Source organism: Coregonus lavaretus (genome assembly GCF_964263955.1).
Source record: "Coregonus lavaretus genome assembly, contig: HAP1_SCAFFOLD_7352, whole genome shotgun sequence".
Classification (NCBI taxonomy): Eukaryota; Metazoa; Chordata; class Actinopteri; order Salmoniformes; family Salmonidae; genus Coregonus; species Coregonus lavaretus.
This window is the reverse complement of record NW_028161781.1, coordinates 1-23889: the sequence shown is the minus strand read 5'-3', so window position 1 is coordinate 23889 and position 23889 is coordinate 1. Positions and strand designations below refer to the sequence as shown.

Sequence of the window (23889 nt, the reverse complement as noted above, 5' to 3'; positions counted from 1 at the left end):
GAACAGGGCAGGGTGATGGTTGGGGAACAGGGCAGGGTGAGGGCCGGGGAACAGGGCAGAGTGAGGGCTGGGGAACAGGGCAGGTCGAGGGCTGGGGAACAGGGCAGGGTGAGAGCCGGGGAACAGGGCAGGGTGAGGGCCGGGGAACAGGGCAGGGTGAGGGCCAGGGAACAGGGCATGGCGAAGGCCGGAGGAACAGGGCAGGGCGAGGGCCGGGGAGCAGGGCAGGGTGAGGGCCGGGGAGCAGGGTAGGGTGAGGGCCGGGGAACAGGGCAGGGTGAGGGCTGGGGAACAGGGCAGGGCGAGGGCCGAGGAACAGGGCAGGGCGAGGGCTGGGGAACAGGGCAGGGTGAGGGCCGGGAAACAGGGCAGGGCGAGGGCCGGGGAACAGGGCAGGGCGAGGGCCGGGGAACAGGGCAGGGTGAGGGCCGGGAAACAGGGCAGGGCGAGGGCCGGGGAACAGGGCAGGGCGAGGGCCGGGGAACAGGGCAGGGCGAGGGCCGGGGAACAGGGCGAGGGTTGGGGAACAGTGCAGGGTGAGGGCTGGAGCTGTATCCTGAGGAGCTGTATCCTGGCAGCCAGATCAAAGAGCCTCCCTGTGGGCCCTTATACTAAAGGTGCTGATGCCCTGTGTGGGGCGCTCAGACGCTGATATCTACATTAGGCTACACTAACATGGTGTTCACACTAGGCACAGCGCTAGGCCAGCAGGGTAAATAAACCTGTCGAGGTTGGGGTTGGAGAGAGGCTTGGTCTGTATTTGAAATAACAGGTCGGTCAAGTTCTGCAATAAGCCAAGCAGCGGTGTGTTTACTAAAGGAAGCAGAGTTTAAGGGCCAAAGCAAGCTTTTTAAAACCACCTGTGAAATGAATATGGCTGAAATGGAAATGAGGTATAAGCGGGCAGAGAGAATGGCAAAGCAGCCAAAAGCTGTGTGACAAGAGGCTGGGGGTTAAAGCTGTTTTGTAGAGCTGATATAAATCTCACAACGTGTTAAAACCAGCAGCTAACTGCTATGTCAGTTACTCGCACGTCCAATACTGTCCGCATTGGGCACACACACAGACGCACACGCACACGCACACATACACACTCACACACAGACAGACACACTCCCCCATCCCCCTTGGGGTTTTCCCAACAAAGAAACATTTTAATAAACTGGTGATAGGAAGCCGATTCAGACCTTTCCAAAGAGCAGACAGACAGCTAGGGAACAAAACAGCTAATCTTTCTGTCCCACACAATCCTAATGACAAATGGGACACGACTAGCATTCTGAGTGATGTCACAATCTATTAAGCCCACAGAAGTGTTCTAAAGAAGCCCCAAAATGGAATGTGCCAATGGATGAATGGGTCTTTCCCTCCGCTTTGTGAGAGGAAAAAATTATTTATATGTATTATTCTTCACAAGAGTCATTATCTCAGTGAGGGGTGCTTGTCTACCCCAGTGAGAATGGTCATTTCTTCCCTTCACATCTTAATATGACAAAAATCCACGTTGATAGACTTCAATAAAGACACAGACACATGTTCTTCTGTTCTGTTTGTTGTTGGTACTGGCAGGCCCACCTCCTCTCTTCTTTTCAGTCTACTATCTATGAAAGACCTGAGAGTGAAAAGAGAGAGAAAGGCCTATCTTTCTGCATTCCGGACAAAGACAGGAGCAGTGTGCTATCATCCGTGTTGACGCCACACAGTCCACAGTTGTCAAAACGATCTGTCTTTCTTCTCGCCCAGATTACAACAGAGGATAAGAGAGAGAGAGAAAGAAGAAAAGCCAGTGGAGGATACAGATCAACTGCGGGTTCAAACAAACTCCAGTAGAGTCAAGCTTGGCCTACAATAAAGAACAATGTTGCCTAGGTAACGCTGGCCTGGCACCAGCCCCTCCCCTGTAGAGGCTAGCATATTACCCATCCTGGTTCTGTCTGACTAAAGAAAGGGAACGTGTGTGTGTGTGAGTGGACGTGTAAATGAACAAAAATTTGACCAACTGGGGACATTTTGTTAGTCCCCACAAGGTCAAATGCTATTTCTAGGGGGTTTAGAATAGGATTTTGAATGGGACTGAATTGTGTGTCCCCACAAGGTTAATTGTACAAGACTGTGTGTGTGTGTGTGTGCGTGCGTGTGTGTGCGTGTCGGTTTGTGATGCCATTCTTGTGCATTTGTGTGTGTGATGCCATTCTTTGGTATTTATATATTTGATGGCATGTATTAGAGAGCACTATGAAAGTGTTCAACAGGCTTGGAGGTGTTTCTCTTTGGTCTCTAATGTTCTCTCTCTCACAGAGAGCTGCAGGCCACCAGCCTACCTGTGTACTCCTATGTACTCTAATGTTCTCTCGCTCTCTCTCTCTCTCTCTGAGAGCTGCCGGCCACCAGCCTACCCGTGTAATCCTATGTACTCTAATGTTCTCTCTCTCTCTCTCTCTCTCTCTCTCTCTCTCTCTCTCTCTCTCTCTCTCTCTCTCTCTCTCTCTCTCTCTCTCTCTTCTCTCTCTCTCTCTCCCTCTCTCTCTCTCTCTCTCTCTCTGAGAGCTGCCGGCCACCAGCCTACCCGTGTACTATTTTCTTTGTTAATTTTCTTTAGAATTAAAGGGATTTTTGAACACCACAGAGTTTATTTTGACAGCAAGGGAGGACAGGAGCCGGCAGTGTGGATACTGTGATCGGGGATATACCAAAAGCACCGTGCAGCAGTTCAGTCACTGACCTCTCTACTTTCCCCTTTTCAAAGAACTTTAATGTGTGAAAACATTCTAAAAGTATCTTCTGAATTATTTAAATGTGAGAGTGTTGGTCTTGTTTTACAGTTGCTTTAGCCAAGGGAGTATAGCACATTAATCAGTATACCAATGAATTAATATGACACATGAAAGTGTTTTTTTAAGTTAAAGGAAATTTGCGGTTAGCAAAATAAAAATAAAATATTTACAACAATTGTGCAGACAATAATATGGGAATACAAACTGGAGATTATACAACATGTTACATTGTATAGACATATCTCGTTTATTGCTTTCAAAACACAATATTTTGCAATCCTTTGAAAAATGCTGAGCAAATGTATAAAACTAACTAACAAATATATAACATTTCAAAATAGATTTGGGTATAAATATTCCACTAGTTACACATTTTACACTAACCAGTGTTGTTATAGAAAATGCACTTCTGGACATGATAAGCAAAATAAATATATTGGGACACCTACAGTAAAGTGCTACCAAAATATTTTTAACACTTACATTCCACTGTTTTAGATATAGCATAGACACCTCTATTTCTTACTAGCTAACGCTCAACTCCAAAGTTTCTCAAGCCCTCAGCAATGACTCTCACTAGAGGAGGTAAGAGAGGACAACCCTACAGGCACAGCAGGTTCCCAGAACCTCACCAATGTGGGTTTCACTAAGTTGATCTGAGGTCTGTCATGATGCCTAGTCCCCCTGGCTGGTTGTTCCTCTCTCTGAAACACATGCTTAGGCTCAGAGGGAGAGTCAGAGTGTGTGAGGGCTGTTTTTGGCATGCCAAACTTTGGAGCTGTTGGAGCCGTTGGATCGTCTTTTAGCCTTTTTGGCGTGGCCTTATCCCTGTCCGGATCAGCTGAGCCTTCAGAATAACTACTCCCGCTCTGTTGGAGTTGTAGTGAGGGCTGGAGTAACGGCTCTTGACAGCTCTCCTTCTTCCCAGAACACTCCCAGCTCTCCAGTGCTCTCTCCCTGGCTCGCTCCATGTGTTCCAGAATTACGGAGTTAGAGTTACACTGTGACATGAACTGACCGTAACCATAACCGCTCTCTGCTGTAGATCGGACCTTGAGCTCTTCGTGGTAGCAGTGGAAGTCACACTCATACAACACAGGGCCCGGTTTGTATTTGTACACAGGCATGTAGGTGGCCGCCCCGGGGTCCTTCAGTGGGCAGCAGTGGTGGGAGGAGGAGGGCAGCCCTGCCAGGGCAGGGTGGTGAAGCAGGGTGAGACCTGATAGGTCCTCCAGCTCTCTCTGTCTCAGCTCCCTCTCCAGCATTACACTCTCCAGCTCCTTATCAGCAAATGCCCTCCTCTTCCTCATCCGGGCACTGACCGAGGAGAAGTGACCTCGATTGGACCAGGGTCCGTCCTCATTCACTGGGGGTTTGTAGCCTATAGGGAAATAAACAAGACTGATGTCATTTACCTGTCTAATGATTAATTAAACACTCTTAGAAAAAGGTTCCAAAAAGGTTATGTGGCTGTCCCCATAGCATAGGATAACCTGTTTTGGTTAATGTAGAACCCTTTTTGGTTCCAGGTAGAACTCTTTTGGGTTCCATGTAGAACCCTCTGTGGAAAGGGTTCTACATGGAACCCAAAAGGGTTCTACCTCAATCAATCAATCAATCAAATGTATTTATAAAGCCCCTTTTACATAAGCAGATGTCACAAAGTGTTATACAGAAACCCAACCTAGAACCAAAAGGGTTCTACTTGGAACCAAAAGGGGTTCTTCAAAGGGTTATCCTATGGGGACAGCCGAAGAACCCTTTTTGGTTCTAGATAGCACCTTTTTTTCTCAGAGTGTACCTCAGAACACATTCTGTTTTAATATAATATAATTTACTAAGTTTATTTAGGTAAATGAAGTCTAAATTCATAAAGGCAAAGTAGGTGCTCTAAACACTGCTGTGATTACATGGCCTAGTGTGTGTACACGTTCATGTGCATACTCAGGGGAAAGTAGAAGAAACATGACCTCAAAACAATGTTGTCCCTCCCAACCGCTCGCTGGTAAACACAATGTGTAATTCCTTACCCTCTCATTTTCATAATTTGTATTACCCCAGGTGTGTCACTGATACATACTCTCTGAGATACTCTTAAAGTATATACAGTGGGGGAAAAAAGTATTTAGTCAGCCACCAATTGTGCAAGTTCTCCCACTTAAAAAGATGAGAGAGGCCTGTAATTTTCATCATAGGTACACGTCAACTATAACAGACAAAATGAGGGAAAAAAATCCAGAAAATCACATTGTAGGATTTTTTATGAATTTATTCGCAAATTATGGTGGAAAATAAGTATTTGGTCAATAACAAAAGTTTCTCAATACGTTGTTATATACCCTTTGTTGGCAATGACACAGGTCAAACGTTTTCTGTAAGTCTTCACAAGGTTTTCACACACTGTTGCTGGTATTTTGGCCCATTCCTCCATGCAGATCTCCTCTAGAGCAGTGATGTTTTGGGGCTGTCGCTGGGCAACACGGACTTTCAACTCCCTCCAAAGATTTTCTATGGGGTTGAGATCTGGAGACTGGCTAGGCCACTCCAGGACCTTGAAATGCTTCTTACGAAGCCACTCCTTCGTTGCCCGGGCGGTGTGTTTGGGATCATTGTCATGCTGAAAGACCCAGCCACGTTTCATCTTCAATGCCCTTGCTGATGGAAGGAGGTTTTCACTCAAAATCTCACGATACATGGCCCCATTCATTCTTTCCTTTACACGGATCAGTCGTCCTGGTCCCTTTGCAGAAAAACAGCCCCAAAGCATGATGTTTCCACCCCCATGCTTCGCTTCACAGTAGGTATGGTGTTCTTTGGATGCAACTCATCATTCTTTGTCCTCCAAACACGACGAGTTGAGTTTTTACCAAAAAGTTATATTTTGGTTTCATCTGACCATATGACATTCTCCCAATCCTCTTCTGGATCATCCAAATGCACTCTAGCAAACTTCAGACGGGCCTGGACATGTACTAGCTTAAGCAGGGGGACACGTCTTGCACTGCAGGATTTGAGTCCCGGGCGGCGTAGTGTGTTACTGATGGTAGGCTTTGTTACTTTGGTCCCAGCTCTCTGCAGGTCATTTACTAGGTCCCCCTGTGTGGTTCTGGGATTTTTGCTCACTGTTCTTGTGATCATTTTGACCCCACGGGGTGAGATCTTGCGTGGAGCCCCAGATCGAGGGAGATTATCAGTGGTCTTGTATGTCTTCCATTTCCTAATAATTGCTCCCACAGATGATTTCTTCAAACCAAGCTGCTTACCTATTGCAGATTCAGTCTTCCCAGCCTGGTGCAGGTCTACAATTTTGTTTCTGGTGTCCTTTGACAGCTCTTTGGTCTTGGCCATAGTGGAGTTTGGAGTGTGACTGTTTGAGGTTGTGGACAGGTGTCTTTTATACTGATAACAAGTTCAAACAGGTGCCATTAATACAGGTAACGAGTGTAGGACAGAGGAGCCTCTTAAAGAAGAAGTTACAGGTCTGTGAGAGCCAGAAATCTTTCTTGTTTGTAGGTGACCAAATACTTATTTCCCACCATAATTTGCAAATAAATTCATTAAAAATCCTACAATGTGATTTTCTGGAAGAAAAATTCTCAATTTGTCTGTCATAGTTGACGTGTGCCTATGATGAAAATTACAGGCCTCTCTCATCTTTTTAAGTGGGAGAACTTGCACAATTGGTGGCTGACTAAATACTTTTTTTCCCCACTGTAGGTGCTCTGGTGTATCACTCATACCCTCTAAGATGCTCTTAGCTAGAATTCTAGGTGATACATACCCGCTAAGATATTCTTAGCTAGAATTCTAGGTGATACATACCCTCTAAGATACTCTTGGCTAAGATGCTAGGTGCTCTGGTGTAGCGTTGATACACTGTGCGATGTAATGGTGCGGCTGCTCCTCTGACCCCTTTTTTCCCCTGCAGAGGAACGGGGGGAGAGATAACATACATTTAAATATATTTACATATGCATTAACCCCACGCTGTAAAATAATGTCTAGTTATTTCAACTAATTATTATGAATTAACTGGTTCCACAGCGTTTTTTCGTTTACTCAACTTGTCGATCAAAGTGTTACCTACAATTTTATTAGTTGGCCCAAACTTATCACCAACTTGTCTCTTAAAATTCTTATTTGTGCATCTTCACTAAAAAAGGCTGTGGAACAAGTTACACACATGGTGCTTTTGACATACAATGTTTTCAACTGACATATCTGACACACGTTGACATAAAGTGGCTTGCGAAAGTATTCACCCCCCTTGGCATTTTTCCTTTTTTGTTGCCTTACAACCTGGAATTAAGATGGATTTTTTGGGGGGGTTGTATCATTTGATTTACACAACATGCCTACCACTTTGAAGATGCAAAATATTTTTTCTTGTGAAACAAACAAGAAATAAGACAAAAAAACAGAAAACTTGAGCGTGCAGAACTATTCACCCCCCCAAAGTCAATACTTTGTAGAGCCACCTTTTGCAGCAATTACAGCTGTATGTCTCTTGGGGTATGTCTCTATAAACTTAGCCTTTTTAGTTAAGATGCCCACATCATTATTTCTAGTTGAAAGAACATACAGTGGGGAGAACAAGTATTTGATACACTGCCGATTTTGCAGGTTTTCCTACTTACAAAGCATGTAGAGGTCTGTAATTTTTATCATAGGTACACTTCAACTGTGAGAGACGGAATCTAAAACAAAAATCCAGAAAATCACATTGTATGATTTTTAAGTAATTCATTTGCATTTTATTGCATGACATAAGTATTTGATACATCAGAAAAGCAGAACTTAATATTTGGTACAGAAACCATTGTTTGCAATTACAGAGATCATACGTTTCCTGTAGGTCTTGACCAGGTTTGCACACACTGCAGCAGGGATTTTGGCCCACTCCTCCATACAGACCTTCTCCATATCCTTCAGGTTTTGGGGCTGTCGCTGGGCAATATGGACTTTCAGCTCCCTCCAAAGATTTTCTATTGGGTTCAGGTCTGGAGACTGGCTAGGCCACTCCAGGACCTTGAGATGCTTCTTACGGAGCCACTCCTTAGTTGCCCTGGCTGTGTGTTTCGGGTCGTTGTCATGCTGGAAGACCCAGCCACGACCCATCTTCAATGCTCTTACTGAGGGAAGGAGGTTGTTGGCCAAGATCTCGCGATACATGGCCCCATCCATCCTCCCCTCAATACGGTGCAGTCGTCCTGTCCCCTTTGCAGAAAAGCATCCCCAAAGAATTATGTTTCCACCTCCATGCTTCACGGTTGGGATGGTGTTCTTGGGGTTGTACTCATCCTTCTTCTTCCTCCAAACACAGCGAGTGGAGTTTAGACCAAAAAGCTCTATTTCTGTCTCATCAGACCACATGACCTTCTCCCATTCCTCCTCTGGATCATCCAGATGGTCATTGGCAAACTTCAGACGGGCCTGGACATGCGCTGGCTTGAGCAGGGGGACCTTGCGTGCGCTGCAGGATTTTAATCCATGACGGCGTAGTGTGTTACTAATGGTTTTCTTTGAGACTGTGGTCCCAGCTCTCTTCAGGTCATTGACCAGGTCCTGCCGTGTAGTTCTAGGCTGATCCCTCACCTTCCTCATGATCATTGATGCCCCACGAGGTGAGATCTTGCATGGAGGCCCAGACCGAGGGTGATTGACCGTCATCTTGAACTTCTTCCATTTTCTAATAATTGCGCCAACAGTTGTTGCCTTCTCACCAAGCTGCTTGCCTATTGTCCTGTAGCCCATCCCAGCTTTGTGCAGGTCTACAATTTTATCCCTGATGTCCTTACACAGCTCTCTGGTATTGGCCATTGTGGAGAGGTTGGAGTCTGTTTGATTGAGTGTGTGGACAGGTGTCTTTTATACAGGTAACGAGTTCAAACAGGTGCAGTTAATACAGGTAATGAGTGGAGAACAGGAGGGCTTCTTAAAGAAAAACTAACAGGTCTGTGAGAGCCGGAATTCTTACTGGTTGGTAGGTGATAAAATACTTATGTCATGCAATAAAATGCAAATTAATTACTTAAAAATCATACAATGTGATTTTCTGGATTTTTGTTTTAGATTCCGTCTCTCACAGTTGAAGTGTACCTATGATAAAAATTACAGACCTCTACAGGCTTTGTAAGTAGGAAAACCTGCAAAATCGGCAGTGTATCAGATACTTGTTCTCCCCACTGTATGAGACAAGTTGAACAAACAGATCATTTTAAGTTTACTGAATTTTTGCCCCATTTTTCTCAATATTGGAGCTAAGTTTGGGCCACTAAAAATTGTACGTTTGGGTAACACTTTGACCAAAAAGTTGAGTAAACTAAAAAAGTATGTTACTTAATAATAATTAGTTGAAACAACAAAAAAGTGCATGGGGAAATTATAAAGGAATAAGTTATTACATTAAACCAGGTACGTAAGTATAGTCATAGATTCTGTAATGTATTGTAGGCTACTGCATGGAGTTGCTAGTTTGTTACAGAATAATTACATGTTAGTTTCCTTGGTGTAAGGCCTATAATTCCTATGATAAGACACTTGTGAGTGTAAACGAATTAGTTTTATGAGTGGAATAACTGAATCTATACTGAACAAAAATGTAAACGCAACATGTAAAGTGTTGGTCCCATGTTTCTTGAGCTGAAATGTAAGATCCCAGAAATTTTCCATACACACAAAAAGCTTGTTTCTCTCAAATTGTGTGCACAAATTTGTTTACATCCCTGTTAGTGAGCATTTCTTCTTTGCCAGTATAATCCATCCACCTGACAGGTGTGGCATATCAAGAAGCTGATTAAACAGCATGATCATTACACAGGTGCACCTTGTGCTAGGGACAATAAAAGGCCACTCTAAAATGTGCAGTTTTGTCACACAACACAATGCCACAGATGTCTCAAGATTTGAGGGAGCGTGCAATTGGCATGCTGACTGCAGGAATGTCCACCAGAGCTGTTGCCAGAGAATTGAATATTCATTTCTCTACCATAAGCCGCCTCCAACGTCATTTTAGAGAATTTGGCAGTACTGAGACCAGCCACCCAGACAGTATCGTCTGAGACCAGCCACCCAGACAGTATCGTCTGAGACCAGCCACCCAGACAGTATCGTCTGAGACCAGCCACCCAGACAGTATCGTCTGAGACCAGCCACCCAGACAGTATCGTCTGAGACCAGCCACCCAGACAGTATCGTCTGAGACCAGCCACCCAGACAGTATCGTCTGAGACCAGCCACCCAGACAGTATCGTCTGAGACCAGCCACCCAGACAGTATCGTCTGAGACCAGCCACCCAGACAGTATCGTCTGAGACCAGCCACCCAGACAGTATCGTCTGAGACCAGCCACCCAGACAGTATCGTCTGAGACCAGCCACCCAGACAGTATCGTCTGAGACCAGCCACCCAGACAGTATCGTCTGAGACCAGCCACCCAGACAGTATCGTCTGAGACCAGCCACCCAGACAGTATCGTCTGAGACCAGCCACCCAGACAGTATCGTCTGAGACCAGCCACCCAGACAGTATCGTCTGAGACCAGCCACCCAGACAGTATCGTCTGAGACCAGCCACCCAGACAGTATCGTCTGAGACCAGCCACCCAGACAGTATCGTCTGAGACCAGCCACCCAGACAGTATCGTCTGAGACCAGCCACCCAGACAGTATCGTCTGAGACCAGCCACCCAGACAGTATCGTCTGAGACCAGCCACCCAGACAGTATCGTCTGAGACCAGCCACCCAGACAGTATCGTCTGAGACCAGCCACCCAGACAGTATCGTCTGAGACCAGCCACCCAGACAGTATCGTCTGAGACCAGCCACCCAGACAGTATCGTCTGAGACCAGCCACCCAGACAGTATCGTCTGAGACCAGCCACCCAGACAGTATCGTCTGAGACCAGCCACCCAGACAGTATCGTCTGAGACCAGCCACCCAGACAGTATCGTCTGAGACCAGCCACCCAGACATGTTGCATTTATATTTTTGTTCAGTATAAATAAAACAAATAGAACAGGAAAACGTAACCTATGCTATCCAGAAATGTAAAGCAAAAACAGCCTATGTTTTTGTTTTCATTATCACAAAAGTTAAAGAGCAATGCATATGAATCTGCTTAGTCACACACTATCTAAGAGAATATATCAATCATAGGCTTTTTTTTTTTTTTTTACATAGAATAGGACAATTAATTGTTCTCCTGTTTAATTTTTCACAATTATCTACCAAAGCTAATGTAGACAAAAAGGAACAAGTGCATGATGTACAGGGGTTAGTCATCATTTCTGACCTGTATTAATCTGTAATTACATCATCATGGACCTACACAAATTACAAAACATTTGAATACAGCATTTAGGCCTACATGATATGATAATTATCTTTCTTAAATTCTATCCTGCCATTAAAAGTCGGATGGCCCTGACGCTCACCTCTGTCGCCTGTTGTCTCCGCAGGGCGACTTGCGCAGCCATCACCCGCTGCCGCTCCACTACGAGCACACAGTTCGCGCACTGGCAGTCACGCCAGCGACAGAATCGCTTGTGGCCTTTGAGACAAGACACAACGCCGTGGTTCCGACAGCGGGCGCATTTGGGGCTGCGGAGCATCTTGCGCGGAGGCTGTGGCGGAGGCTGCTCCGTGGCCACCTTCGCTCCTTTCTCTGCTCCGCCGTGCCGCCCCTCGGGCAGGCATCCGTCGAGACTTTCCACATCAATCTCCTCATCGAATTCGAGTTTCAGCGCATTAAGCTTGGTCGTCTCTAGCTGTAGGCCTCTTTCCAATTGAGTGGACATCTATGAGAAATTCCTTCCACGCTGTTGCAGTGCTTTATTCCCCACTTTAAAAGTTGTTAAGTTGTTGAAGCGCACCGTTCCGTTTGGCTGAACAGAACAGTAACTCTGTGAGCAGGGAGACGAGACTTTTGAAACCACCAGACTTGAAATGTTAAGCTCCCAGCTGTTCTCTGACATTCGACAGAGTTTTTTTCCGAGAACGGAGGCGAGGCACACACTGTTACGCTCCTGGCTGGTGAGATGAGACACAGTGTGGTAGGTAGGATATGTTCGCTCACAGCACAGCCTGTAGCCTGCCTACCTGCCTTACACACCTTCAGACACCACACCACACCACATTTTTATTGGACGTCCCAACTGTGCGAATCTCTAGACATCTTCAACGTCATCAGTTTGAAATGTAATGCAGGTTAACCCCTCCTGTTCACATTTGGAACGTTACCACAGCGCGCGCACTTGTCAGTAACTTGTCACTCATATCAGTACATTTAGGTAGTTTATTTCCCTAATGAGTTGTTAATTTCTGAACAATTCTGTGACTCATTATGAGTAAATTTTCGGCCCAAACCGTCCAAAACAAATATGGAATGTAATTTTCATAACTACACCCCTTTTTCTAATTGATGTGACACAGACACACCATGTAAATAGTCAAATGAAGTGTAAATGAAACACAGCGTAATGAATTAGGCCTGCTCTTGACATAGGTGAGGAGGACGGTACAACTATTTTCACACCAAGGTGAGTTTAGACATGATATAGAAACGAGGCACAATGTGGTTTCTTTACACATTGCACGGCACATGCCTCAGGGAGCAGAGCTAGAGCAGAGTTATATTTGGAGAGCATGGCGTCACCACAGACAGAGCTGAGGGAAAAGTTAAACGAATTATATTTTCCCATTTACCTGGCAGTTCTCCTTACTCCCTCACAGTCATATACAGTGAGGGAAAAAAGTATTTGATCCCCTGCTGATTTTGTACCTTTGCCCACTGACAAAGAAATTATCAGTCTATAATTTTAATGGTAGGTTTATTTGAACAGTGAGAGACAGAATAAAAACAAAAAAATCCAGAAAAACGCATGTCAAAAATGTTATAAATTGATTTGCATTTTAATGAGGGAAATAAGTATTTGACCCCATCTCAATCAGAAAGATTTCTGGCTACCAGGTGTCTTTTATACAGGTAACGAGCTGAGATTAGGAGCACACTCTTAAAGGGAGTGCTCCTAATCTCAGTTTGTTACCTGTATAAAAGACACCTGTCCACAGAAGCAATCAATCAATCAGATTCCAAACTCTCCACCATGGCCAAGACCAAAGAGCTCTCCAAGGATCTCAGGGACAAGATTGTAGACCTACACAAGGCTGGAATGGGCTACAAGACCATCGCCAAGCAGCTTGGTGAGAAGGTGACAACAGTTGGTGCGATTATTCGCAAATGGAAGAAACACAAAATAACTGTCAATCTCCCTCGGCCTGGGGATCCATGCAAGATCTCAGCTCATGGAGTTGCAATGATCATGAGAACGGTGAGGAATCAGCCCAGAACTACACGGGAGGATCTTGTCAATGATCTCAAGGCAGCTGGGACCATAGTCACCAAGAAAACAATTGATAACACACTACGCCGTGAAGGACTGAAATCCTGCAGCGCCCGCAAGGTCCCCCTGCTCAAGAAAGCACATATACAGGGCCGTCTGAAGTTTGCCAATGACCATCTGAATGATTCAGAGGAGAACTGGGTGAAAGTGTTGTGGTCAGATGAGACCAAAATCGAGCTCTTTGGCATCAACTCAACTTGCCGTGTTTGGAGGAGGAGGAATGCTGCCTATGACCCCAAGAACACCATCCCCACCGTCAAACATGGAGGTGGAAACATAATGCTTTGTGGGTGTTTTTCTGCTAAGGGGACAGGACAACTTCACTGCATCAAAGGGACGATGGACGGGGCCATGTACCTTCAAATCTTGGGTGAGAACCTCCTTCCCTCAGCCAGGGCATTGAAAATGGGTAGTGGATGGGTATTCCAGCATGACACTGATCCAAAACACACAGCCAAGGCAACAAAGGAGTAGCTCAAGAAGAAGCACATTAAGGTCCTGGAGTGGCCTAGCCAGTCTCCAGACCTTAATCCCATAGAAAATCTGTGGAGGGAGCTGATGATTCGAGTTGCCAAACGTCAGCCTCAAAACCTTAAAGACTTGGAGTAGATCTGCAAAGAGGAGTGGGACAAAATGTGTGCAAACCTGGTGGCCAACTACAAGAAACGTCTGACCTCTGTGATTGCCAACAAGGGTTTTGCCACCAAGTACTAAGTCATGTTTTGCATACAGTGGGGAAAAAAAGTATTTAGTCAGCCACCAATTGTGCAAGTTCTCCCACTTAAAAAGATGAGAGAGGCCTGTAATTTTCATCATAGGTACACGTCAACTATGACAGACAAAATGAGAAAAACAATTCCAGAAAATCACATTATAGGATTTTTTATGAATTTATTTGCAAATTATGGTGGAAAATAAGTATTTGGTCAATAACAAAAGTTTCTCAATACTTTGTTATATACCCTTTGTTGGCAATGACACAGGTCAAACGTTTTCTGTAAGTCTTCACAAGGTTTTCACACACTGTTGCTGGTATTTTGGCCCATTCCTCCATGCAGATCTCCTCTAGAGCAGTGATGTTTTGGGGCTGTCGCTGGGCAACACGGACTTTCAACTCCCTCCAAAGATTTTCTATGGGGTTGAGATCTGGAGACTGGCTAAGCCACTCCAGGACCTTGAAATGCTTCTTAGGAAGCCACTCCTTCGTTGCCCGGGCAGTGTGTTTGGGATCATTGTCATGCTGAAAGACCCAGCCACGTTTCATCTTCAATGCCCTTGCTGATGGAAGGAGGTTTTCACTCAAAATCTCACGATACATGGCCCCATTCATTCTTTCCTTTACACAGATCAGTCGTCCTGGTCCCTTTGCAGAAAAACAGCCCCAAAGCATGATGTTTCCACCCCCATGCTTCACAGTAGGTATGGTGTTCTTTGGATGCAACTCAGCATTCTTTGTCCTCCAAACACGACGAGTTGAGTTTTTACCAAAAAGTTATATTTTGGTTTCATCTGACCATATGACATTCTCCCAATCCTCTTCTGGATCATCCATAGTGGAGTTTGGAGTGTGACTGTTTGAGCTTGTGGACAGGTGTCTTTTATATTGATAACAAGTTCAAACAGGTGCCATTAATACAGGTAACGAGTGGAGGACAGAGGAGCCTCTTAAAGAAGAAGTTACAGGTCTGTGAGAGCCAGAAATCTTGCTTGTTTGTAGGTGACCAAATACTTATTTCCACCATAATTTGCAAATAAATTCATTAAAAATCCTACAATGTGATTTTCTGGAATTTCTTTCCTAAATTTGTCTGTCATAGTTGACGTGTACCTATGATGAAAATTACAGGCCTCTCTCATCTTTTTAAGTGGGAGAACTTGCACAATTGGTGGCTGACTAAATACTTTTTTTCCCCACTGTAGGGGTCAAATACTAATTTCAATTCAAAATCAATTCATAACATTTTTGACATGCGTTTTTCTGGATTTTTTTGTTGTTGTTTTGTCTCTCACTGTTCTAATAAACCTACCATTAAAATTATAGACTGATCATGTCTTTGTCAGTGGGCAAACATACAAAAGCAGCAGGGGATCAAATCTTTTTTTCCCTCACTGTATGCTCTTGAAATATTCAGGTTTTTGCCAAAATCGAGTTCAGAATATTCACAATGTTTCTTTTAATTCCTGTGCATAAAACTGAATCACTTCACTGAGGCCAATGATTCCACTTAAAAATACATTATAGCCTATGTCTCATGGGTATTGTAGAATATGTTTTACAATAATCTAGACATAGACATCAATATTCAATGACTAATGCCTATTATTTCTATGTTTTTTTTGTTACTCAAATGTTGGCACCTTTGTATTTAATCTCATATAGGTTTACAAAGGCTACACATACTAGGTTTAGTTAAAATCATAGTGAGTCAGGAGTTGCCTGTATAGTCAAGATTACTTCTTAGCATCCCTGCAAAAGTGCCACCCTGTGTTAATCCAACTTTGTATCTAACTATAATAGCACGCAGACAATAAGGTGAATATGTAATTCCTCTTAACACACTCTCTCGCTCTCTCTCTCTCTCTCTCTCTCTCTCTCTCTCTCTCTCTCTCTCTCTCTCTCTCTCTCTCTCTCTCTCTCTCTCTCTCTCTCTCTCTCTCTCTCTCTCTCTCTCTCTCTCTCTCTCTCTCTCTCTCTCTCTCTCTCTCTCTCTCTCTCTCTCTCTCTCTCTGTCCTGTTCCAGGTTTGAGCCCTCGCTCACAGGAAGCTTTGCCAGTGCATCTATACCTGGAGGGCTGTGGCCTTACAGAGGTGAGATAGCACAGCAGAGAGACTGTAATGTTGTCACTCACACCTGCCTCACCTGACCAAGTTGTCCTATGGATGTATATGGTTTCCATGATGACCAAGAGAGGGCATGAGAGGTGTGCTCCCTGGTGGTCACAGTAAGCCACTACACCCTGTGTAGTTGTGACTATGGTCTATGGAGAAGCCTATCAGCCAGTTCCAAATCGATACTAGCATGTCTGAAAGGTCTGGTTAGGTATAAGTAGTGGTAAAGATTCCACAGTATTTCTTCCACCCTACAAATCTGCAAACATTGAAAGGTTAGCGCCAAGGGAGGGGAAGGGATCTAATTGGGACCGTCTGTCTGTGTTTAAATCAAACCTTTTCAATAACACTCCAATGTTAGCCTGCCTCTGTGTCTAAGCTGCTGATCAACTGAGAGGAATATTCACTGACAATGGAGCTCCAATATTGACAAAACTATAAGAGGCGACTAAGCACCAATTAATGCAAGCTTTTATAAGCAAAAATGCATGGCCATGAAGCTGGATTGACCACATCAAACGAAACGGAGCTTGATGGCCAGTCGTTTCATTTCGGATGATTCATGAACAGTTCCATTTAACAATGCCTCCCATCAGAACATGCCTCCTCTATGTGCCAATATTTTTTTCTTCAGATTGACTGTATCACATTGGGTTCTATGGTGTGATGGTTAGCACCTAGGTCTCTCTGCATATAAATTGGATGTAAATTAATTGGCCAGAGGACGACAGACTGAGGTCTGTACTGCATATGAGATGAGCTGGAGATCACACAGCCTAATGTAGTTTACGGAAGCTTAATCAGGAATGCTGGTGTGAATGCTCGTTTAACTTCATCCAGTAAGCATAACATAATTCACTGTTTCCTGTTCTAGGGGCATAGTGGGAATGAATACAAAACGTATCATCATCAGCATAGTGGGAATGAATACAAACGTATCATCATCAGCATAGTGGGAATGAATACAAACGTATCACCATCAGCATAGTGGGAATGAATACACACGTATCATCATCAACATAGTGGGAATGCCATTCCCCAAACTATTGAATAAAATGTAATATTGCATTCCGTCTTTGTTGTTCATTCAGTTAAGCCTGTACTCGATTGAACTGTAGTCTATTGTTTGTGTTTGAGCGAACTCTGAGATAGCCTCCATCATCTCCCTCTCTGTGACACAGACAGAAAAAGACCAGACTTTATTATAACTTACGTTTCAGCTCAAAGTGAGAAGGCTTTGTAGAAGGTGGCATCTGTTCTTTCTCTCTCTCTCTCTCTCTCTCTCTCTCTCTTTCTCTCTCTCTCTCTCTCTCTCTCTCTCTCTCTCTCTCTCTCTCTCTCTCTCTCTCTCTCTCTCTCTCTCTCTCTCTCTCTCTCTCTCTCTCTCTCTCTCTTTCTATCTATCTCTCTATGTCTCTCTCGCTCTCTCTCTCTCTCTCGCTCTCTCTCTCTCTCTCTCTCTCTCTCGCTCTCTCTCGCTCTCTCTCTCGCTCTCACTTTCTATCTCTCTCTATGTCTCTTTCTCTCTCTCTATGTCTCTCAGTCTCCTCTCTCTCTCTATTTCACTCTCCTCTCTGTCCCTCCTGCCCCTCTATCATTCACTTATTGCTGGTTTTCTTTTCAGTCTTGAGATACCAAAAATCCCAGAATTACAGTCCTCAATTGGACATGATTGAGGAGACTGGGTTGAAGTGAAAACCTAGTGTCCCTCAGAAGTGGTGTAGTAGTAACCTAGCGCACTGCTTCTCAACCCAGATGCCAAACAGAACCTCATGGACAAAGTGACCCTCATCGGCTCTGACATTTACTCTGGCATTCCTGTCACACAGTCCCCTTCTCCCTTCTCCCTCTCTTCCTTTCTTCCTCAGCCTATCACTCCATCCACTGGCTGTAGGGGACAGAGAAACTAGTGCCCCTCTGCTTCCATTATTCTGAGGAGATGGACTTTGACAGATCCCTCCATTCCTCCATTCGCCCTGTGAGTGTGTCCTTTCCTAGCCCCTACCTTCCTTCCTATGACTGCTAGTGCTATGTCAGCCCCGAGGGAGAAAACACATCAAATGAACACCAAAGGAAAACCGTTAAGTTAGCCTCAAGGTCAGAGAAGGCTCTACTTTTAATGCAGTGAAGTTTAAGGAGAATAGCAAAGGAGAAGAGGTTAGTGTATTTGACTTTCAAAACTGAATCCTGAGCTGAATGTCAATCTGCTTCCAAAGGGAAAGTAAAGAACCTGGGCTTTGTTTAGTTGCCTTTTCACACAGTATTTAACACCTTTCCCACCTTCACATACAGTACCGTTCAAAAGTTTGGGGTCACTTAGAAATGTCCTTGTTTTCGAAAGCTGTCCAGTCAGCCACCCAGTCAGCCAGTCAGCCTGCCAGTAGCCGTCATGGTCAGGGGAGCACAAAAGCTAAGTGCTGAGCATCACTCTGGCATCTCCATAAAGCTTGGTCTCCATACAGCCTGGTCTCCATACAGCCTGGTCTCCATACAGCCTGGTCTCCATCCAGCCTGGTCTCCATACAGCCTGGTCTCCATCCAGCCTGGTCTCCATACAGCCTGGTCTCCATACAGCCTGGTCTCCATACAGCCTGGTCTCCATACAGCCTGGTCTCCATACAGCCTGGTCTCCATGCAGCCTGTAGAGCTGTGATTCACCTATCCTATCCTACCCCCTACCACAGACGACCCCCAGGAGAGCTGTGAACTCCCTACCCTAACCTACCTCCTACCACAGACAACCCCAGTAGAGCTGTGACTCACCTAACCTACCCTACCCAACCCCCTACCACAGACGACCCCCAGTAGAGCTGTGACTCACCTATCCTACACTACCCCCTACCACAGATGACCCCCAGAAGAGCTGTGACTCACCTATCCTACCTTACGCCCTACCACAGACGACCCCCAGTAGAGCTGTGACTCACCTATCCTACCCTACCCCCTACCACAGACGACCCCCTGTAGAGCTGTGAACTCCCTACCCTAACCTACCCCCTACCACAGACGACCCCCAGTAGAGCTGTGACTCACCTATGCTACCCTACCCCCTACCATAGACGACCCCCAGTAGAGCAGTGACTCACCTATCTTACCCTACCCCCTACCACAGATGACCCCCAGTAGAGCTGTGACTCACCTATCCTACACTACCCCCTACCACAGATGACCCCCAGTAGAGCCGTGACTCACCTATCCTACCCTACCCCCTACCACAGACGGTCCCCAGTAGAGCTGTGACTCACCTGTCCTACCCTACCCCCTACCACAGACGACCCCCAGTAAAGCTGTGACTCACCTATCCTACCCTACCCCCTACCACAGACGACCCCCAGTAAAGCTGTGACTCACCTAGCCTACCCTACCCCCTACCACAGATGACCCCCAGTAGAGCTGTGACTCACCTATCCTACCCTACTCCCTACCACAGACGGTCCCCAGTAGAGCTGTGACTCACCAACCCTATCCTAACCTAATGATGCCCTGATATTTAAGAATTGACCATTCTACAGAGGATGGAAGACAGTGTTGTTGTGTAACTGCAGGGAGAGAAGGAAGGACCATGTTGAGGATTAATTAAGACACTTCCTGTTGCCACAGGAAGCTAATCCTCAACACAAGACATCCCTATAAGGTCTCGATTGGTTGTGTGCAAGGACGGTTAGCTAGCTCAATCCTCAGCCCGCACATGGTTATGTAAGTAATGCTATGGAAGAAAATCCTTGTTCTCTGTGGGACCAAGTTTTTACTGTGAAGAGTTCATTTCACAGTCAGACGTAGGCTTGAATGAGACCATGCATGAATTTTGTTTCTAGCCTCAACCGTTCTGCCGATGTCACTCAAAAGCACATTAAGTCTAGGTCAGGCTTGAAGTGAGACCTACCTTTCTACCATGTAATGGGGGGAGGGGAAAATTTATTAAATGTTCATTGGATTAACGTTAGGGTTATGTCTAGGGTTGAGGCCCAAATCATTAACCCTAACTCTAGCTTCATGTCCACTCCCAGCTCAACCCTAAACCTAGCCTCAACCCTAACCCTAGTTTCATATCAACTCCCAACTCTAACCCTGACCCTAACCCTAACCCTAACCTTATTGAGAAAAACGTCAACCCTGTGACACTCATTTATTTTATTTTTTATTTCACCTTTATTTAACCAGGTAAACCAGTTGAGAACAAGTTCTCATTTACAACTGCGACCTGGCCAAGATAAAGCAAAGCAGTGCGATAAAAACAACAACACAGAGTTACATATGGGGTAAAACAAAACAAAGTCAAAAATACAACAGAAATACATATATATACAGTGTGTGCAAATGTAGCAAGTTATGGAGGTAAGGCAATAAATAGGCTATAGTGCAAAATAATTACAATTAGTATTAACACTGGAATGATATATGTGCAAGAGATGATGTGCAAATAGAGATACTGGGGTACAAATGAGCAAAATAAATAACAATATAGGGATGAGGTAGTTGGGCGGGCTAATTTCAGATGGGCTGTGTACAGGTGCAGTGATCGGTAAGGTGCTCTGACAACTGATGCTTAAAGTTAGTGAGGGAGATAAGTGTCTCCAGCTTCAGAGATTTTTGCAATTTGTTCCAGTCATTGGCAGCAGAGAACTGGAAGGAATTGCGGCCAAAGGAGGTGTTGGCTTTGGGGATGACCAGTGAGATATACCTGCTGGAGCGCAGACTACGGGTGGGTGTTGCTATGGTGACCAATGAGTTAAGATAAGGTGGGGATTTGCCTAGCAGTGATTTATAGATGGCCTGGAGCCAGTGGGTTTGGCGACGAATATGTAGTGAGGACCAGCCAACAAGAGCGTACAGGTCACAGTGGTGGGTATTATATGGGGCTTTGGAGACAAAACGGATGGCACTGTGATAGACTACATCCAATTTGCTGAGTAGAGTGTTGGAGGCTATTTTGTAAATGACATCGCCGAAGTCAAGGATCGGTAGGATAATCAGTTTTACGAGGGCATGTTTGGAAGCATGAGTGAAGGAGGCTTTGTTGCGAAATAGGAAACCGATTCTAGATTTAACTTTGGATTGGAGATTCTTAATGTGAGTCTGGAAGGAGAGTTTACAGTCTAACCAGACACCTAGATATTTGTAGTTGTCCACATACTCTAGGTCAGACCCGTCGAGAGTAGTGATTCTAGTCGGGTGGGCGGGTGCAAGCAGCGTTCGGTTGAAGAGCATGCATTTAGTTTTACTAGTGTTTAAGAGCAGTTGGAGGCTACTGAAGGAGTGTTGTATGGCATTGAAGCTCGTTTGGAGGTTTGTTAACACAGTGTCCAATGAAGGGCCAGATGTATACAAAATGGTGTCGTCTGCGTAGAGGTGGATCTGAGAGTCACCAGCAGCAAGAGCGACGTCATTGATATACACAGAGAAAAGAGTCGGCCCAAGAATTGAACCCTGTGGCACCCCCATAGAGACTGCCATAGGTCCAGACAACAGGCCCTCCGATTTGACACATTGAACTCTATCTGAGAAGTAGTTGGTGAACCAGGCGAGGCAGTCATTTGAGAAACCAAGGCTATTTAGTCTGCCAATAAGAATGCGGTGGTTGACAGAGTCGAAAACCTTGGCCAGGTCAATGAAAACGGCTGCACAGTACTGTCTATTATCGATCGCGAATATATAATATCGTTTAGGACCTTGAGCGTGGCTGAAGTGCACCCATGACCAGCTCGGAAACCGGATTGCATAGCGGAGAAGGTACGGTGGGATTCGAAATGGTCGGTGATCTGTTTGTTGACTTGGCTTTCAAAAACTTTTGAAAGGCAGGGCAGGATGGATATGGGTCTGTAACAGTTTGGATCTAGAGTGTCACCCCCTTTGAAGAGGGGGATGACCGCGGCAGCTTTCCAATCTCTGGGGATCTCAGACGTTACGAAAGAGAGGTTGAACAGGCTAGTAATAGGGGTTGCGACAATTTCGGCGGCTAGTTTTAGAAAGAAAGGGTCCAGATTGTCTAGCCCAGATGATTTGTAGGGGTCCAGATTTTGCAGCTCTTTCAGAACATCAGCTGTCTGGATTTGTGTGAAGGAGAAGCGGGGGGGGCATGGGCAAGTTGCAGCGGAGGGTGCAGAGCTGGTGGCCAGGGTAGTGGTAGCCAGGTGGAAAGCATGGCCAGCCGTAGCAAAATGCTTGTTGAAATTCTCGATTATTGTAGATTTATCGGTGGTGATAGTGTTTCCTAGCCTCAGTGCAGTGGGCAGCTGGGATGAAGTGCTCTTATTTTCCATGGACTTTACAGTGTCCCAAAACTTTTTGGAGTTAGTGCTACAGGATGCAAATTTCTGTTTGAAAAAGTTAGCCTTTGCTTTCCTAACTGCTTGTGTATATTGGTTCCTAACTTCCCTGAAAAGTTGCATATCGCGGGGGCTATTTGATCCTAATGCAGTACGCCACAGGATGTTTTTGTGCTGGTCAAGGGCAGTCAAGTCTGAGGAGAACCAGGGGCTATATCTGTTCTTAGTTCTGTATTTTTTGAATGGGGCATGTTTATTTAAGATTGAGAGGAAATTACTTTTAAAGAACAACCAGGCATCCTCTACTGACGGAATGAGATCTATATCCATCCAGGATACCTGGGCCAGGTCAATTAGGAAGGCCTGCTCGCTGAAGTGTTTTTGGGAGCGTTTGACAGTGATGAGGGGTGGTCGTTTGACTGCGGACCCGTTACGGACGCAGGCAATAAGGCAGTGATCGCTGAGATCCTGGTTGAAGACAGCGGAGGTGTATTTAGAGGGTAAGTTAGTCAGGATGATATCTATGAGGGTACCCATGTTTACGGATTTAGGGTTGTACCTGGTAGGTTCGTTGATAATTTGTGTGAGATTGAGGGCATCTAGTTTAGATTGTAGGATGGCCGGGGTGTTAAGCATATCCCAGTTTAGGTCACCAAGCAGTACGAACTCTGAGGATAGATGGGGGGCAATTAATTCACATATGGTGTCCAGGGCACAGCTGGGGGCTGAGGGGGGTCTGTAGCAAGCGGCAACAGTGAGAGATTTATTTCTGGATTTTTAGAAGTAGAAGCTCAAACTGTTTGGGCACAGACCTGGATAGTATGATAGAGCTCTGCAGGCTATCTCTACAGTAGATTGCAACTCCACCCCCTTTGGCAGTTCTATCTAGACGGAAAATGTTATAGTTGGGGATGGACATTTCAGAATTTTTGGTGGCCTTCCTAAGCCAGGATTCAGACACTGCTAGAACATCAGGGTTGGCGGAGTGTGCTAACGCAGTCAATAACTCAAACTTAGGAAGGAGGCTTCTGATATTTACGTGCAGAAAACCAAGACTTTTACGGTTACAGAAGTCAACAAATGATAGCTCCTGGGGAGTAGGAGTGATACAGGGGGCTGCAGGGCCTGGGTTAGCCTCTACATCACCAGAGGAAAAGAGGAGGACTAGAATAAGGATACGACTAAAGGCTTTAAGAACTGGTCTTCTAGTGCGTTGGGTACATAGAATAAAGGGGGCAGTTCTCCGGGCGTTGTAGAAAAGATTCTGGGCATTATGTACAGAAAAGGATATGGAAGGATATGAGTACAGTTCAGGTAACCCTAAGCGTTGGGTAACAATGAAAGAGATAGCGTCACTGGAGCCACCGATTGAGCCGGTCTCGGCGTGTATGGGAGGTGGAACAAAGGAACTATTTGAGGCAGTTTGAGAGGGACTAGGGGTTCTACAGTGAAATTGTATAATAAGAACTAACCCAAACAGCAATAGGCAAGGCATAATTGACATGGGAGAGAGGCATAAAGCAGTCACAGGTGTTATTAGAGAGAGCTAAAACAACAACTGGAAATAGCGATAACGTTTGGGCTAAGGCTAAACAGAATAAACAGGACAGGGTAC

General features: G+C 45.2%; 1 protein-coding gene across 1 annotated transcript; it reads right to left on the bottom strand.

Moving 5' to 3' along the window:
- Positions 1-2997: 2997 nt before the first annotated feature.
- Positions 2998-11885, bottom strand: LOC311120080 (uncharacterized protein). Its single transcript, XM_084194697.1, has 3 exons — positions 11211-11885; positions 6597-6696; positions 2998-4155 (listed from the first exon to the last, which is right to left on the bottom strand). The coding sequence occupies exons 1-3, from the start codon at positions 11571-11573 to the stop codon at positions 3335-3337; spliced, it is 1284 nt and encodes a 427-aa protein (XP_084050823.1). The 5' UTR covers positions 11574-11885; the 3' UTR covers positions 2998-3334.
- Between the last annotated feature and the right edge of the window lie 12004 nt (positions 11886-23889).